The 15,539-nt window shown below is 42.4% G+C and overlaps 1 protein-coding gene and 1 long non-coding RNA gene across 2 annotated transcripts in view; one reads left to right on the forward strand and one right to left on the reverse strand.

Moving 5' to 3' along the window:
* LOC142012735 (uncharacterized) overlaps positions 1-15,539 on the forward strand; it is a 43,596-nt gene that overhangs the window by 21,998 nt on the left and 6,059 nt on the right. Inside the window, exon 2 of the long non-coding RNA XR_012645450.1 lies at positions 7,723-7,779. This is a non-coding gene — a long non-coding RNA (uncharacterized LOC142012735). The remainder of the gene's footprint in view (positions 1-7,722; positions 7,780-15,539) is intronic.
* Positions 1-15,539, reverse strand: part of SGMS2 (sphingomyelin synthase 2) — a 58,360-nt gene that overhangs the window by 2,528 nt on the left and 40,293 nt on the right. The window contains exons 3-6 of the mRNA XM_074993467.1: positions 10,596-11,227; positions 9,329-9,446; positions 6,581-6,734; positions 719-885 (exon numbers count right to left, since the gene is read on the reverse strand). Coding sequence (XP_074849568.1) covers positions 719-885; positions 6,581-6,734; positions 9,329-9,446; positions 10,596-11,050 — 894 coding nt within the window. The 5' untranslated portion in view covers positions 11,051-11,227. The remainder of the gene's footprint in view (positions 1-718; positions 886-6,580; positions 6,735-9,328; positions 9,447-10,595; positions 11,228-15,539) is intronic.

Raw genomic sequence — 15,539 nt, forward strand, 5'->3', positions numbered from 1 at the left:
GATCTGGCACCATCTGGACCGGACTAGTGTCGAACGAGAGAATTTGCCAAACCACAGAAGGTCACTATTACCTAGCAGCATTACCAACACTTCTGCTGCTTACTGGGCAGTCAGAAGATATTTAGGGTGAATATCACAGCTAACAAAAAAAAAAAAAAAAAACAGTACAGAACACTGAGTGCCAGTACTGGTGGCTGTAAATAAATTTTATGGGACCATGGGAAACTTGGCCTCTCCCATGATAGTCATCTGGCTAACTAAAATCATGCCAGATTACAGATGCTGCCAGATGAGAGAGTTCCAGTTTTCTATCTGTAGCTACTCAAATTAGAAGATGGTGTGGCCTAGCCCATCCAAAAAACTTAGAAAAAAGTAAAATTAAAACAAAAATGTTATAAATATACATACATCTCTCTCTCTCTCACACACACACACACACTATATATATATATATATATATATATATAAAAATGTAAAATGCATACTAGAAATGACAGATTCTTTCTTAATGTGGTCCTCAATTCAGGAAAACACAGAAGGATGTGCTTAGCTTTAAACCCATGCTTCCATTTTTGTAGAAAAATTCTATTATTGCCCCAGATCTAATTTACTAATTTTAAAAGGCCACTGGGACCTTTTTTGTGGTGTTTACAACTAGAGGGCATGATTAGGTTTCTCGTGGTTCCCCTTGCCACCCGCCTACAACATGTGCACTCACCTTTTCGTTAGCCATTGAGTGGTACCACCAGAAAAGTCTTGTGGTGATATAATAAGCAACGATAACATCTACAGTGTAGTGTTCATGGGCAACAAGAATGCAAATTATACCAGTGGCACTCATCAACCAGCAGATCAAATGATACCACCAGAAATGGCGAGGCGAATCTATGAAAAAGACAGAATAATACATTTCTACAAATACCAAAGATCAACGTTAGCAGTTTAATTTGAACCTACACGATGTGTATGTGGAAAAATTATACATATTAATGGAGAGAGAGAGAGAGAAAAATCATTGCTTCAGTAAAAGTGCCCTTTAAAAAGCTTAAAGAGGTGTAGTGATGCAGCGATATCTTCCATTGGGGGTCCCAGACCATCAGTTAGCGGACCTAGGAAGGTGAATTTAAATTTAATCTAATCTAAGTTTTCATTTTTAAAATAGCTTTTCATTCATATTATCAAAGAGGACAAAAGCTGACCAGCAGGACTCAGTTTGTCAGTATGATTTTTCCCCTCAATGGTCTAAATCAGTTCTTCTACAATGTTGTGGAAAGAGAAGGCAAAACAAGCTCCTAGTTATAGGTGGATGGAAGTGTCTAAGTTCTTACTGAGGATGTTAACTGCAAGATGCCTCCCAAGTCCAGCTACCATCAACTGCGATTGCTTTTCTGCTTAACATCCAAAATTGCTTCTGGTCACAAGAAGAGTAAGAAATCTTTTCTAAGGGACTCAAGGAATTGAGAGCAAGAAACTCCTCGCATCTAATTCCAGCTCTTACACTATCTGTGGCGTTAATCATGTGTGATGACTTTTCTGTCTGGCCTCAGAAATGGTCCTTGTATGCCACGTTGGCAAGTGCACTGTGATTATTAATTTATTAATGTTTGTGAAGGAGTAGGCAAGTGCTAAAGTAGGCTTGAATGGCTTCTCGAGTCTCAAAGTATGAGTTTCAAGATAACATAGCTGAAGATTAGATTCTAATCTGCATCATGCAGCACAGAATGCCCACCCCCCTCCAGGCAGCTCGCAGGTTAGTTGGAATTTTTCTTTGGGTGTGGGGGGAGGGGGAGGTTTCTGATGTTGGCAACTATGGACATCATGACAGGCACCTGGGCTCTAGTTCCGCTGCACTGGGAAGCTAGTGGTGCCCCCTCCACAAGATTCCCACTTCACTGTTAAATAAAATGACCAATAGGCTAGAAGCCCACTAAATACTTTATCAGTGGTCTTGCCCGAAGACGATGGATGCTGTGCATACCATTACCTAGAACAGACTCAGGTTTTATTTGGGAAGAAGAGGGTACTGAAAAACTACATAAAGTCTCCCCCCAAAATGCTAAGGCTGAGTCCCACCCCCACCAATTTGGGGACCAGGATTTGAAGTCACATCCTGTCATTTAGTTGCAGAAGCAGACTCTAAATAGAACTGATGCCCCATACTAGGGCCTCTTACACTCTTCTGGAGAGGAAGAAGCCTGAGGTCAGGAGAAAAGCTCCCATGACCCTTCCAGCAAAAAGATGAGAGGGGAGGGAGCAATTACACCTACAAATACACAATGTGTCTCATACAAGAAACACGCCTGATCAAAGAGACCAGCAGAGCATATTGTAAGAAACCTTGAACTGAAAGCAATATAACTTATGCTCTTGCTGAAAAAACATTTTCTTAATTACACAGGAAACAAAAAATGGGTAAATTATGCACTTCTGTTGTACAGAGCACTCTGATTACAAAGCAGGAGAGGTCAGATAGGATACATGGCCAGCTCCTAGGTAGCACTTACAGAGCTTATTGTGGGTACAGTCTGGTTGTTATTATTCTACCCCACCCTGACCCTGCTATTTACAGATATCTAAATTATGCTACTGTATCAAATTTTTTTTAAAAGGAATTAAATATATTTTGCCTATGGCATATAATAGAGGATAAGATTTGAATGACCACTGCTAAGCTGTGATAAACACACCCATACAAAAATTAACAACAAAGCAGGAAGTCCTGTTGCTACCTACTCAGAGCATTAGGGTAAGTGCCATCTGTTCTTTTCGCAGTTTTGATTAATTACACACAATAAGATGCCAGAAAATTTCCTGGTTCAAGAAAACAGACAAAAGCTGTGTCTATACTACACAGCTTTTAGCAACATGGCCACGCTACTATAACTCAGGCAGTGTAAACAGTGTTTGTCAGCATCCAACTGCTATTAGCAAGGTTTTTGTTGACAACAGGAGAGCACTCAGCTGACAAGGTACTGCTTACACTGCCACTTGCCTGGCAAATCTTTTGTCTTTTGGTGCAGGAGGGGGAGGAAGGGAGGGAAGAGGATAGGGAGCTGCTGAAGCACTGTGAACAAAAGTTTTGTTACTCAATTGTCAGTACAGACTGGGGTGGCCAATAGTTTTTACTGGAGCAGGGGCACTCCAAGATTTGGAGAGTGGTCAAGGGCCCACGCTTTGCTATAAAGGGAGTGCAGGGTCTGGGATGGAGGTGGGTGCACAAGGGAGCTCAGGGACCAGAGTTACGAAGTGGGGGTGCAGGAAGGTGTGGGTGCCAGAGTCAGGTTCTAATCAGGAGGCACTTCCTGATTAAGCAGCTCCTGGCCAGCAGCACTCTCCCGCAGGCTACCCTGCCTGCCAACAGCCCCAGACCTCTCAAAAGCAGCTGGCTGTTCCACAAGGCTTTCTGCACTGCCGGAGGAGCTGCAGCACACTGCTCCCCACTTTCAGCAAAACTGCTCTGCTCATTCTGGCTGGAAGCCACCAGCCAATGGGAGCTGAGAAATTGTGCTGTCTGACCCCTCAGTCCAGAAAAAATAATGGCCAGATACTGGTCAATGGGAGCAGAGACAACAGGAACCAAGAGATTTTGCTGGGGGTGGGGGCAGCACATTAAGCTCTCCTCTCCCTGCCCCCTTAGCGCAAAGATCCATAGGGAGCAGCAAGCCACTTAGAGTAGCACTGCTCCATACCAGAGGGGTGGGCTGTGGGCAAGATTAAGAAGCTTGGGGGCGGGGGGGGGGGGTGATGTAGTGGGGGATAGATGTGTGTACTTGAGTGCCTCACAAAGGTGTGGGGCTCCTGCTGAAGGTAACCTAGGCGACCATGGGACACCTTTGTACTGCAGACAAAGGAGGAGGAGGTGGAGCCTGAGGAGTTTGAATTGGAACTGGGCGTTGGAAAGCAATTAGTTGGGGCTGGCGGGAGAGGGGCAAGACCCTGGTTCCGGGGGCTCCCTCAGGGCCTCCTCTCCCCAACATGGATTGGGCTGGCTGTCTCTGCCTGCTATACTGACTCTTCTGTAAGATGCTGCGTACAGTCAACTAATAAACCCGCTGTTCTCCTGCTGAATGAGAGTCACTCCTGCCTCCAGACGGGGTGCAGAGCTTGGGGACCTATGAACCCCATCACAGGGTGGCATGATATCTTGCCTACAGCTGGTGTGGCTAAAGCCTTAGCAGTCACCATGTTAAACTCCTTTGTTGTTTAAAGAAATAAAGAAGCCTTATGTCCACATGGAAGTTTCTGTTGCAAGAGTTCTTTCTTTACATTACCAAGTAACATGGCTTGCTTCATCATCAAAGTGATGTGATGCTTTTTCCCCTGCCACCCCAACAAAAGTTTTAATTTTTTTTTTTTTTTTATCCTGTACTCTGAAGTCTGACTTCACTGAATTATTTATCTAAAACCTCAGTCAAAGTGCTCAGGAAATCAGCAATGAAACAAGGACAGATCTAAGGTGGTGTCTACACTTGAAATTGCTTCACAAAAGGTTTGTCATTCACAGATGCTTAAAAAACAAATTCTCCCCACACCGTGAACAACAAAATTTTGCTGCTGCAAGTGCACGTGTGAATGCTTCTTTCCAGCAGACAAAGCAAAACCAATAGTCGGGGTGAAAGCATTTCATTAGCAAAAGTTCCACTATGCAAAGCTCACATGCGTGGACTTTTAGGGACAGGACTGTGTCAACACAACCCTGTCCCTAAAAGCTATGCAGTGTAGACATACCATAGTGTTAAGCATGTGTTATGCCATTAATTTAAATGAAAATGCTACTACACTGGCATGTGGCTGAACAAGTAGCCAAATTTTTGAGGTCCAGCTGATGCATTTCTCCCTGTTGAAGAAAGGGGAGCCATTTTTTTTTTCCCCTCTCACATCAACTAGTAACAAAGAGGAAGCCATGCTAGTCTATACACTATCGAAACAAAACGCAGTCAAGTAGCACTTTAAAGACTAGCAAAATGGTTTATTAGGTGAGCTTTCGTGGGACAGACCCACTTCTTCAGACCATAGCCAGACCAGAACAGACTCTGGTCTGGCTATGGTCTGAAGAAGTGGGTCTGTCCCATGAAAGCTCACCTAATAAACCATTTTGCTAGTTTGGCAAGGTGCTACTTGACTGCTTTTTGTTCTAAAGGTATGTGTGTTACTGAAAAGGATTATCGCACTGTTTTGGAAAGAGAAACAGCCGAGCTGGCTTTTATATTCAAATTTGGCACATTAACACATGGTTTAAATCGTGATGGGAACCTTCTGAGTCACTATAGGGGCTTGTCTGCATACTTGGCTCAATCTAATTCTTGACCTTCCCCCCCACCCCTCCACTCTCCGATTTGCTCACCTTGATTATCTTTTTCTGATTTGTCCTCCTTGTTTACTGTTTTTGGTTCTCTGTGCCTTAAATATTGAGTCTGTTCTGGTCTGGCTGTGGTCTGAAGAAGTGGGTCTGTCCCACAAAAGCTCACCTAATAAACCATTTTCCTAGTTTGGCAAGGTGCTACTTGACTGCTTTTTGTTTTGATCATTAAACTAGCACATTAATTTGCTGATTACCGGAAACAGAAGTGATCAGAGCCTAAAGGTTACATAAACCCCGAAGGGAAATATATGTCAGGTTGTTACAATTTGAGAAAAGCTTAAAAGGTGGTTACAAGGAGGAAATAAAAAAAAAAAAAATTCTCTTTACCATCTGAGGCCAGGACAAGGAGGAATGGGCTTAAACTGCAGCAAGAAGGTTTAAGCTGGACATTAGGAAAAAAAACTTCCAATCATGGCGGGTAAGCACTGGACTAAATTGCATAGGGAAGTTGCAGAATCTCTGTCTTTGGAGATTTTTGAGAGACAGACAAACATCTGTCAGGGATGGTCTAGATCAGTGTTTCTTAAACTTTTTGAAACCACAGAACACCAAACAACATTATAACAACAACATAAAAACACCCACACAACAGCAACACATAAAGCAAAACCAAAACAAAGTAATTTAATCAGGTATCATAGCAAAGTAGTAACATTGTATTGGGTTTTAGTAACAGCAAATATATACCACCAGTGTACAATATCAAGAGAGTATCAGATGCTTGTGGCACACCTGCAAGTTGTTCACCAAACAGCAAATGTTCCACAGAACATAGTTTAAGAAATACTGGTCTAGATGATTCTTGGTCCTTCCAGTAGTACAGGGGACTGGACAACCTCAAGGTTCTTTCCAGTTCTAGTAATCTAGGATTTTAAGATAATCCATTTGTGCACCTAGCTAATTTAGCCTGTCTTAACCTTACCTTCAGCATCCACCTTCCACCTCAGTCTTCCAAAACACAGAGATGTCTGCTAAAAACAAACACTGATGCTCCATGCCATATGCTAGGATATTATTGTACAACCATGGCAAACTCACTAAAGAACCCATGCACTGGGAGGGGAAAGTGCACTTTGTCAAACTGTGTAATGCAGTTTTGCCATTTATTTTATGTTGTAAAAAGACACGTATGAATGCGACAAAAGTGGTTTTAGCTTAAGTGCTCTTCTTGTAACACAGGCATCAGCAACACAATTGCTTTTAAGTAATATAACTTACATTCCTTGATAAACAGGTACGTGAGTGTTAGGACAACTGTGTGACCGCTAAAAAGGAAGTCTCCACACAGGATGTGTGATCCGGTTATGGACAGACCACCACCAGAAATCAATCGTAGGATCCTCTGCACCTTAGCCTGAGAATCTCCATTCAACTGGAAAAGAATTAAAATTCGAGATGAAGAATATATATTTGTTTAGACAAGAAGTTTATGTCAAGTCAACTGGTGCTTAAAAAGCAAAACAATGAAAATATTATATATATATATATATATATATATATATATATATATATATATATATATATATATATATATATATATACACATACATACACACACACACACACACACACACACAGGTTTGACCTCCCTGGTCCAGCACCCTCAGGACCAGAGTGGTTCTGAACCAGAGGAGGTCAAAGCTCTCTCCTGGCTGGCTTCCTGACTGTGCTCCTGAGCTCCCCTCCTGGTTGCTGCCTACCGCTTTCCAACCCCTTGTTACCACAGTTTCTTCATCACAGCTGTGGCCCTGGCCCATCAGCTTCTTGGCCCCAGCCCCAGTTGCCCACTCCACACCCTGGCCTCAACGAAAGTTCCCCAGGTGTGGGCTGCCACCTTCCTGACCCAGTCGCTGATCTGGGCCACAGCTCTCCACCTGCTGCCAGCCATCCTGCCACTGGCCCAGGTGTGGCTGCTCTGGCCAGGCCTCCTGGCTGCTGTGGACAGCTTGTCCCACCTCCCAGCCACCAGGGCCTTCTAGTCACACAGCATTCGTGGTCCTGCTAGACCATAGATTTTGCCAGACCAGGGAGTCCCAGATTTCAGAGGTTCACCCTGTACTAGGCATCCAAATCTTCTTTGTCTATTTTGTATGTCTCTCTCAAAGATAGTAGCATGCTTACTAGACAAAAAAATCTGCAAAACAACTAAACACTCCCCAGCCGCTTAGGGACAGCTAGGGGTGTGACATGGCAGTCTGGCCCTCCAGGTGGCGTGATCTCTGGTAAGTTTATTATAATATGGGTAGGTTTTTATTATTTGAAAATGTTTTTGCTTTAGTGATTTTATAAGAATAATAAATATGCTTTCGTAGGAAGTGCCATGTGGTAATTTACTACTGGTGACATTTACTCTGTTACAGGTTGAGCCTTCCTGATCTGACGTGCAAGACCTGAGTCAGGAAATTTGCTGGCCCAGGGTAGGTTAATGTTCTCTCTCTACTCTCTGTCCTCCTTCTCTGGTGGCTAAGGGGCTCTGCTCTCTCCCTCTCCCCTTACTCCCATCTCCTAATCTAGTGACACTCCCAGCCCCAGCCCACTGGTTTGTCCCCATGAGTGCTCCCACAGGGTCACTGTGGATTCTGGGCTAGGGTTGTTGCTGCACTAAGAAAGTTTGGATTACAGAAATTCATCCTGTGGTAGTCTCTGCAGAGAAAGCAGGGGAAGCCTGCTTATACTTCCTGTCTCATGCTAGATATCACACTTTGGTGATTTCACTGAGCAGTCTGCAAATGCCCTTGTCAGGTGGGAGACCCACACAAGTGTCTAGGTGAGCTTGCAAGCCTGAAAGTGGCTGACCTGTCTGGACCACTAAGGGCAGACCACTATGGGTAGAGTTGCTCTGAACTGTGAGAAATGGGTCTAACCCCGAGGTGGGAAATAGGTAGCCCATACGCCAGGCAGTTTGCCAGGATTAGTCTCTGGTGGGCCACCAGGCACCTTACCTGATGCTTTATTTTCCTGAGTGTCTACAGGTACAGCCACTTACAGTTCCCCTTCACCATGGTTCACTGTTCCTGGCAAACAGAAGCTGTGGGACATGAGCCCAGCCTATGCCACTTTCCCATTGGATAGGAATGGCAAACTGCAGCCAATGGAAGCTGTGAGCCATGACCCACCATACCTGTGGATGCTCAACTAAATAAAATAGCAGATGGCCTGAGAGGGGCTAACCCTGGCAAACTATGTCTAGTCTGTGGGCTACTTATTGCCCACCCCGATCTAATAGAACCGAGATAAATCACTGTGTAAGGTGTTACGTGCAAGTCATTCTCTTTGTCCAGACACAAGCAAAACGTTCACAAATCAAGACTTCACAGTACATGAGATCTGCCTTATTTGGAACTTACGTAGGTTGACTTGACTATTATTGTTAACATGTTTGCAGACTTTTCAAATGCAGTTCGGCTGATTTATAGTTTCTTACAGATACTGTGCAAACTCTCAGTTTCATGTCAGTTTTTACAAAAATTAACTTGTTGTGGGCTTTTCAATGGGAATCACTGGCTCGTCCTGTAAGCAGCTAGTTTGCTTATCACCTGACAAACTACAGTCTGGTATATTTACTGTGTAGGTCTCGGATGAAAGAAGTTCTCTCTGAAGGTGTGAATCTAGATGACTAACTTTTGTGAAAACAAAAAGTCTAACCAGGAATAAACCGGATCTATATATATGTACATAAAACCAAGAATAAAATGTGCAAACAATCAATTTTGCTGCAGGACTAGTCCCAGGGACTCTGCTTTCCTAAAAGATCCTCACTGCTCACAACGCCCTGCCTTACTGACAGCAATATACTAAAATAGAATGAAAAAAACTGGCAATCATCAAAATATGAGGAGAGCTGCCAGGAGCCAGACTTCTCTCTGAAGAGTGTCACAAAACATAGAAACATAGTAACTTTTACAAATGAATCAGTATCTCCACATATCTTCAGACACTCTTTGGTCAACACCAAGGACTTCTTACCTTTGGAGCACACTGAAAATGCATTCCAGGGACTGGTAGGGTGGTAACATACATGGTAATACAGCGGTACAGGTACAAAGTTCCCATTATAAAAAAGAACCTGCGTCCCACTATTGACCTGAAAACAAAGACAAAGACAGAGGGAGACTGAAGAAAGGCTTAGTAAGAATAAACTCCAAAATAGGATATATTTACTGGTCTCAAGAAGGTGGGATGAGGGCACAGTAGGTCTAGCATAGCTGTAGCCTCATTAAATGGCTAAGATCCCAAATTTAAAGTTATTGGGGTTTTTAAATTCGATCTAGCCAATATGAAAGACTTTCAATAGTACCACCATGGGAGATTTCAGAGACATACAATGTTTGATGTATGCACATCTTGCTGGGTTATGCCACATAAACTTAGCAAGGAAAGGTTCAAAAAGACAGACATGAGTGCACTCTAGTTTATTAAAAAATTGCTTTTTGTACAAGTTTAACTACTAGCGAGTAAATAAATTTAGGCTCATGTAATAGAACAAGGGTTCTGATAGGTGTTTTTATTTTGCTCAGTAATTATTTTGTAATTCCTTTTCATTTTCAATCCCACAAATATAAACTTTGCTTTCCTTTAAAACTTCTGTAGAGATTGTTTCTTTAGGAAAACATCTGGCCTGCTGTTCTCAGAGATGTGAATAACTCAAACATCCAGACTAAGGCTAGTGACCTGTCTAGTGCTGTGTCAGAAATTAAAACAAAAAAGTTTAAATCAGCTTTACTTCAGAGATACTAATGTCACTAATTCTGTGAAAGAGTACAATTTAGTCAAAACTGAAATTTTTTTTGGAATGGCATCATCACTTTAATGAAAAATTTAATCTGTAATGGCTAGAAATTCCATTGTGCATTTCAGAGACACAGAATACCTCAGAATAGCCAATCATTTGGTAGTTAAATTGCTCTGTGGGAATTTGAGACACCAAGGTTCAGGTCCCTTCTCTGAAAAAGGTCTTATTTTTTATTGTGCATCAGAATGAAGAAAAAATTTAGAAACTGAAACATATTTGATGAAACATAACTATGTTTTCAAACCAACTCTGCTCAGACTCATGGACGTAAAGTCTAGCTGCAAGATTCCTTCAACAGTCTGTTTAAACGTTCTTTTACCTGTACTCATTTTGGGAAATCACTGTAACTACCCATGGAGAAAAGTGCTACTCAACATAAATAAGGGTGAGAGAAGCAAGTTTGGTTACTAAGTAGAAACAGAGATAAATATAACTACTTACTTGTATCTGAGAAATAGCCACTGGATTATCCATAATCCAACTAGTATCATTCCATTTATTTCTGATACAGAAAAAGCCCATTTCACACGATCAATATAATCAAAAAACTTATCTGGCAATGGAGGACTGAGCTCCTTGGGAGGTACTCTCTCATGAACCACTGTGATCATGACAGTCGTTAGAATTAAATTAAAGAGAGCATACACAAAGGCAATGCCTGTTTTCCACCATTCCAAAGGAAATTTGTTCCTAGATTCAACAGGCATAGAAATCTGAATATAGTCCGGGTATTTCTTTGGGCCTTTTCGCAAGCCATTAGGTAAAACCTTTGGTTTGCTATTACCATTTTTGCTCTCTTCGCTGACAGATAAGGTAGGTCGAACATAACCATTTGAAGTGCCATTGTTTTGACCTTCCATGTGTTCTTCAAGCTTTGCAGTCTCAATGGTATCCATTGCTCCACGACTTTGAGCCAAATGAAGAAATTACCAGTTTCTGTATCCTTTTTAAGATTCCTTACTCCTCTAAGTCCACCTGTTGATTTTTGTTCTCAAATAAAAATCTTCAGAAGTTGTCCATTCTGCTTTTTATCTTCTGTTGTTCAGCAACAAGTCTCAGTTTTTCCTCAAAAACTGTTACCATATAAAACAAAATTATATTGAGAATCCATACAGTTGGCAACAAGACAATGCACTAATGAAATACCACAACAGCAGCAGGAAATCTGCATTTTAAATATCAACATCATTTGCATCACATGGAAGTTGGGGGAACAAAGCAAACAAAATATTAGATGGTATTAATAATGCTCCCTAGTTTAAACCACACAGATAGGTGTTAACTTTTAAATTAAAGTTGAATCCATTTTTGATCTCGACTCATTACAATTAATTTAGTGGGTGGTATCAATTTTGTCCAAACAATTTTGTTTTGGGTGGTCAACAGCAGAATTACGAGTCAAGATTTCCCACACATCCATCATATAAACACTCTGAACTGAATTTCATGCTGGCTTACATCCCACAGCAACCCTACTGAATTCAAAACACAACTGGAGCATGCACTGGGAATTAGTCCATTATGTCCACAAAATTGACCTGGAGGATGGGCCAGAAACTGAGAACAAAACATGCACTATTTGGGCTCGATTCTGCAAGGTACTGAGCATGCAGCAAAACAAAGCCAAGCATGGAGCAGTCTCATTTACAGTTCTATTTGACATTTAAAAACATATGTCTAGTTTGAGTTGCATAATTGGGGAGCAGCTCCATTGAGGCAACCTGGACCGTGTGGGAGAAGGAGGGGAGGTATATTCCATGCCTGTTCACGGTTTTCAGTTCTGGGGTCTATGCCCCACCTACCTCCTCCAAATACGCCCAAAACTTAAAATGGGAATTCAACCTGTGTTTTCCTATATGAAACAATATAGTGTAGTCACACCAACTTTTCAGCAGTAAATCTGCTATGGACACATTGAGAATTTCTCAGCAGATTAGGAGGTGGCAGGGAGTGTATGGAGGAAATACAAATTAAAGTCAATATTTACTCTTAGATTTATGCAAGCTTTTTGATAGGATGATTGTAACCTAGGCAAATGAAGCATTTTGGTACTATTGTTATGTTGTTTCAGGCTACATTTCTGTGAACAAAGACTTCAGTAAAAAACTCTTACCTTTTATATTTTCATTACACATGCTTTTTTCGAAGAACTTGCATGCAAAAGATAAAGGAATGCAACTCACATCTACAGAACAGAAGTGGTAGTCTACTTCCAAGACTGTAGCATTTTAAACAATGACTTGATTTCATTTGACTGATTTATAAATCCTGTGATGTTGTAATCTGATTTCATAGCAATGGTACACAAATTTGCATGTATTAGTTCAGACAAATAGCTCACTTGTCCAAAAATGTTCACCTTTCAATTAACATAATAATGATGTTCTCCCTTTATGGCCAGAAGCACAATACTGTCCTCACCTCATGTTCCTTTGTACTGAGATACTAGCCACAGCTGGATACGTAGCATACTTTTGTTATGTTGCCATATGGAAGCTAGTCTTTTCTTTTCCGCAGTTGTAGTACTATCACATACCACCTAGTTCTTTTATAGCACTTTACCTCAGTAGATCACATGTCAGAGCAATATGTCAGCATTTGATTTAAAGAAAAAGATACTTAAAAATAACTTCAGTGTCATTATTGAGCTTTGGAAATAGGACTAAAGAATTTTCAAAACACCACCGCATTCAAGGACTGAAAAGTTTCCAATACCTCAATCAGCATTAAAGCCTCAGCCTGTGAGAAACCTGCCACTTTGGCTATCCTCTCGCCAAACTCACAACCATTTAATTACATTGTCACATCTTTGCTCCCCACCAAAAACCCACTCTGTCAGACTCTTTCCCTCCAATAAATCTATTTAACCAAATTAATTCTGGCCACCATTGCTACCCCAATTGAATGAATAAATAATGTCCCATGTCAAAACAACAGATGCTAGTTTCCACTACTTTACAGAGCTCCCCTGTAATTACTGCCCATGTTGCCCTTGTGTATGAACAGAAGGGCATAGGCAACACATGAGGGGGTGCGTAGGATGCCCAGCATTGTGCCTGCACTCACCACCAGAGTCATGCTGCTTCCAGTGAGAATGGGGGTCTCCACCAGAGTGGCTCAGCCTGAGAGCAGGAAGAGCTTGCTACATCTAGGCTGTTCTAGGGGAGCGGGATTGAGGGGAATGCCCTGAACCCACCGGAAGCCGTGGATGGGGGTGGGGGTGGTGCAGGGGAAGGCAGCAAGTAGGTGAAGCAAGGGTTGGGACAGGGGCACATGACCAGTGCCCCCTTCAAATCCCTGCACTGGTCACCTCTGCAGAAGGGTTTCCATCTGGTTAGGTTTTCTGCTCCTTTTTGTTTCCTCTGAAAAGTAGCGCTCCCTCTAGCGGTTCATTCTCCCTTCCTAAGAAAAGACCACCTAATCCAAAATTTTCTAGTTCTCAGTGATTAATCAGTGAACTTTTAAGCTGCTGATTGAATGGACAAAAAACTGGGAATTTTCATTCCTTAGCCTTGGGCCTTATCTCTGAGTTAAATAAGTGTTTCCTCAGGGATATTGAGCATCCTTACTGACACTTGGGATTGTGTCCTTGATAACTTTCATGATACAATCTGGCAGTATTTGTGGTACCACCCAACATGATTTTGCACCCTTTCATTACAAACCTAAAACCTGGGACAGGTGCTTTATACAGTATGAGGACTAGTGTTTGTAGGTTAGCAAAATAAAACTGTGCTTTACCTGCTATGCCAACACAACTTCTATTTTCTTCCTGCCTCATTGACAGAATGGTGGTTAAAAATATTGTGAATCTCCACTCTGAATGTTATGAATATAGCCAATTCTGAGAACAAGAAATCATTTTTTTAAAATATGAGTCCGCCTTTCCTTCTGAAAATAGGCTCACGGGGAATATCTAACTAGGGTTGTTCTCAACTTTCTACTTGCACAAAACCGAATAGTCTTGCCTTGCTCCTACTCACTCCTTCCCCTCCCTTCTGTCACTTGCCCTTCCCACCCTCATTCACTCAGTGTCACTGGGCTGGCTCAGAGATCTGGGGTGCAGAAGGGGGTGAAGGCTCAGGGCTGAGGCAGGAAAGTGGGAGAGGATACAGGCTCTGGGATGAGTTGTGGGTTCCAGAGTGGAGCCATGTTTGGATAGGGCGCGCCTGGGGATGAGAGGCTGCTATGTTGGAGGATGTTCTGGGCTAAGGCCAAAGGCTTGGTGGACAGGAGGGGGATCAGGGCTGAAGCAGGGGGTGGGCATTAGGGGTTCAGTTCAGGGATATAGGTGCTGGGTGGCACTTATCTCAAGCGGCACATCCCTACTTCTACCTCCTGCATGGAGCCATGGCTGTGCTGCCACAAATCGGCAGGCAGTACCCCCTCAGCCCTGCTGCTCCCAGAAAATGGGAGATGCAAGCACTGGTAGTTGGGGTGAGACAATGAAATGCATAGGAGCTACTGCTTCTGGGAGCCACATAGAAGCAAGGCAGATAGGGTGCCTGCCTTAGTCCTGCTGTGCCACCAACTGGACTTTTTAAAGCTTGGTCAGCAGTGCTGACCAGATCCGTCAGGGTCCCCCGCTTTTGATAAGGTATTCTGATTGAAAACTGGATACATGGCAGCCTGCCATCTAACACAGCAATCCCATCACCCACCCATCCTTTTCTGGGACTGAAGTGGGCATGGGCTCCAAAACACACAGCAGACTGAGTTCCACGGAAATAAATGCAGTATACATCACAAAAATTCACTGTACTTTATGCTCCCATCTAGGCCTCTCACACTAACTGCAGAAAAATCTAGTAAGCTTGGAATGCTGCCATTGGCTGGCTTTTCCCCCCCCAACATTCCCCTGGCAGGATCTGAAAGCCACAGAGAAGAATTTAATGAGGACAACAGTAATTTCTGAGGCTTTATTTTGAATTTTAAGTTCTGTTGCCCCAAGAGGAGGGCATGCCTCTCAGAGGAGCAGCTCATCTGACTTCTCTCAGCTATGCCTCCTACAGCAGACAAGAATGCATCTGCATAACAGCTACAAACAGGAGAGGATGAGCTATACAGCAGCATTATAAGAACATTCCACCTCTCACCCCAAGTCCTTCTCTGTGGGAGTTGGACTATTCTGCCCCTCTTTGTTTCATAATAACAAAGGCAAATCTATCGTCTTAAAGTTAGAAGGCAAATGAATGAACAATACAATGCTTCTAATTTAATTCACATTAAAATAAAAAGATTAAGAAAAATGGAGCAAGATCTAAAATTATGTCAGTATAATTAGTAGGTGAGGTTTAATCAGAAAGGGAACAAAATTACAATCTGTATTATTAGATTATTCTCCTAGTAGGTTTGAAGGCTGCTTACTTTTGCATAAATTTAACT

This window comes from Carettochelys insculpta, chromosome 4 (genome assembly GCF_033958435.1).
Source record: "Carettochelys insculpta isolate YL-2023 chromosome 4, ASM3395843v1, whole genome shotgun sequence".
NCBI lineage: Eukaryota > Metazoa > Chordata > Testudines > Carettochelyidae > Carettochelys > Carettochelys insculpta.